This window comes from Engraulis encrasicolus, chromosome 15, assembly GCF_034702125.1.
Source record: "Engraulis encrasicolus isolate BLACKSEA-1 chromosome 15, IST_EnEncr_1.0, whole genome shotgun sequence".
NCBI lineage: Eukaryota > Metazoa > Chordata > Actinopteri > Clupeiformes > Engraulidae > Engraulis > Engraulis encrasicolus.
Window position 1 is genome coordinate 15,398,174 of NC_085871.1, and position 2,500 is coordinate 15,400,673.

The 2,500-nt window shown below is 47.1% G+C and overlaps 1 protein-coding gene across 1 annotated transcript in view; it reads left to right on the plus strand.

Moving 5' to 3' along the window:
* The window catches only part of magi2a (membrane associated guanylate kinase, WW and PDZ domain containing 2a), a 465,595-nt gene that overhangs the window by 433,798 nt on the left and 29,297 nt on the right, over window positions 1-2,500 (plus strand). The window contains exon 19 of the mRNA XM_063217120.1: window positions 2,097-2,310. Within this exon, the coding sequence (XP_063073190.1) occupies window positions 2,097-2,310 (214 nt within the window). The remainder of the gene's footprint in view (window positions 1-2,096; window positions 2,311-2,500) is intronic.

Genomic DNA, 2,500 nt, shown 5'->3' on the forward strand with positions numbered 1-2,500 from the left:
GGTCTGAACAAGTCATTAGTCTGGCTCCTTAAGCACAGGCCACTTTTGAACTACATCGTCTCAGTCCACTTTCTAAAAAATATATATTTTTAGGGCTTTTTAGCCTTTATTTTTTACAGAACAGTGGAGGAGAGACAGGAAGTGAGGGAAAATGGGAAAATGGCCTGCATGCCAGTTTACCGATCCAGCCCTGACCTTGACTGATGGTAACTGTGTCCTCCTGGACTGTCAGACAGCGCAGCCTTCACCCATTAAAATGGCTGAGCACCCCGTCGACTTGACATGCCATCCAATCAAAAACTGATGCGACTTGAAATTAAAAATTACTTTGGGGGATTCTGAAATGATGCTTCACTTTGGCACACTACATTTTGCAGAGTCATTTTCTCAGTTTCAGTCTTTGTCAAAAGAAATCTCAATTCACATTTCATTCCCACACTGTTGCTGCCATTAGAGGCATACACACTTGGCGTTGCTGTGGCACTCTGCACTAAGTGACCTATGCCACATGTAGGTTGTTGGTGTGATGAAGTGGTCCGCACACTGGGCATGAGCTACACAAATGTAAACTTTACTTCATTATACAAACGGCAACATTTCGATCCACCAGTGAGATCTTCCTCAGGCAATGAGAAAAATGGTCTGGGATGACTCATGATCACATGACCACCAGGTAGGCTACCTAGTAGGTGAGCGCACCCTAAGGTGACAACTGGCATAACATGCGTCTACACATGTAGGTTGTTGCACATGGGGACCTAGGTTTGAGTCCGGCCTGGGTCATGCATCCCAACTCCACCTCATGTCTGTCTTTCCAGTCATTTCACGTCCCACTCTTCACTTTCCTGTCTCCAAAGAAAAGCAAATGAAGGCCCCCGCACCCCCTTATACACATTTCACACGATGCAAGATGCAGACTGACAAGAGCCAGAATAATTTCATTGCTGCTACAGCACAACAAGAAACAAGAAAGATAAATAGAATGTGATGAAACAGCATCTGAAAGCAGTCAACAACTGAAGTGAATGATTGAAGTTTGTTGGGATTCAATGTGTGTGTGTGTGTGTGTGTGTGTGTGTGTGTGTGTGTGTGTGTGTGTGTGTGTGTGTGTGTGTGTGTGTGTGTGTGTGTGTGTGTGTGTGTGTGTGTGTGTGTTGGTGTGTGTGTGTGTGTGTGTGTGTGTGTGTGTGTGTGCGCATGTGTGTGTGCGTGTGCATGCGTGCATGGGTGCGTGCGTGCGTGCGTGCGTGTGTGTTTGTAATGTTGCATAGAGAGTATGTTTGTGAGTCTGAATGACGATCCACTCGCAAGGTTTTGAGAGACAGAAGGTCATCTTCAGCCTTTAAATGTCGCTTCCAGGGAGAGACAATTAAGTCATTAGTCTATTAGGCAAAGCAGCCAGTCTCCTCGACTCCCGCCGTCTTTCCACACTGTGTCCATTAGGCCTGATGGAGGCACACTAGGAGCAGAGGCAGACATCTTATCATTAGTATCTTGCCGAAGTGCTCTTCCTTAATTAGCCAGTTATTATTAATGATTAATTAGCATTGGAATTAGATATTACCCCTCCACCCAAAAAGAGAGAGGGGGGGGAGGGTTTGTATGTAAGTCTGTCTGTTTGTTTCTGACTTTCCATGTATGTGTTTGTCTCTGTCTCTCTGTCTGTCTGTCTTTCTGTTGGCAACGTTGCGGAAAGCTTGCTAATCAGATTTATTCAAAATCTTCACAATAGATGGGCAATGACTCATACAGTAGATGAGTCCATTAACCTTTTAAGCAAAATTGGGTCAATGTGAAGGTCATGATGGCCTCCTGCATCAAACTTTGCTGTGCCTGCCTGCCTGTTGTGGGCCTCCGTGGCTTGATGGTTAGTGAGGTGGTTGTAAGACCAGAGGATTGCAGGTTGCAAGTTCGAATCCCACCCTTACCTCCCTCTACACCTGCAATCATGGCTGAAGCACCATCAGGCAAGGCACCTAGCCCCTCACTGTTCCAGGGACTGTAACCAATACCCTGTATGTCGCTTTGGATAACAGCATCAGCTAAGTGTTGTGTAATCAAATGTAATACTTTCATCCTCCAAATGTCTCATTCAGTTACAGATCGGAGGTGAAAGCTCGGCAGGACGTGAAGCCGGACATCCGGCAGCCTCCGTTCACGGACTACCGCCAGCCGCCGGTGGACTACCGGCACCCTCCCGTAGCCGACTACCGCCAGCCGCCCACGCTCGACTACCGGCAGCCCCCGATCATGGACTACAGGCAGCTGGACCCGCGCCAGTTCGTCATCCCTGACTACCGGCAGCCACAGGTGGGAGCAGAGCTATGTATGATCACCTGATGAGACATCCGAAACAACCACCACCACAGGTGTCACAGAGATAGTTCAACTCATTATAGGTCAGACTAAGGTGCTGTTTCCACGTAGCCGAATATTTTTAAATGTGGAAACGCAACATGTGGATAAAAATAAAAACTCCATTGCAACAGGTGCCTTTTAG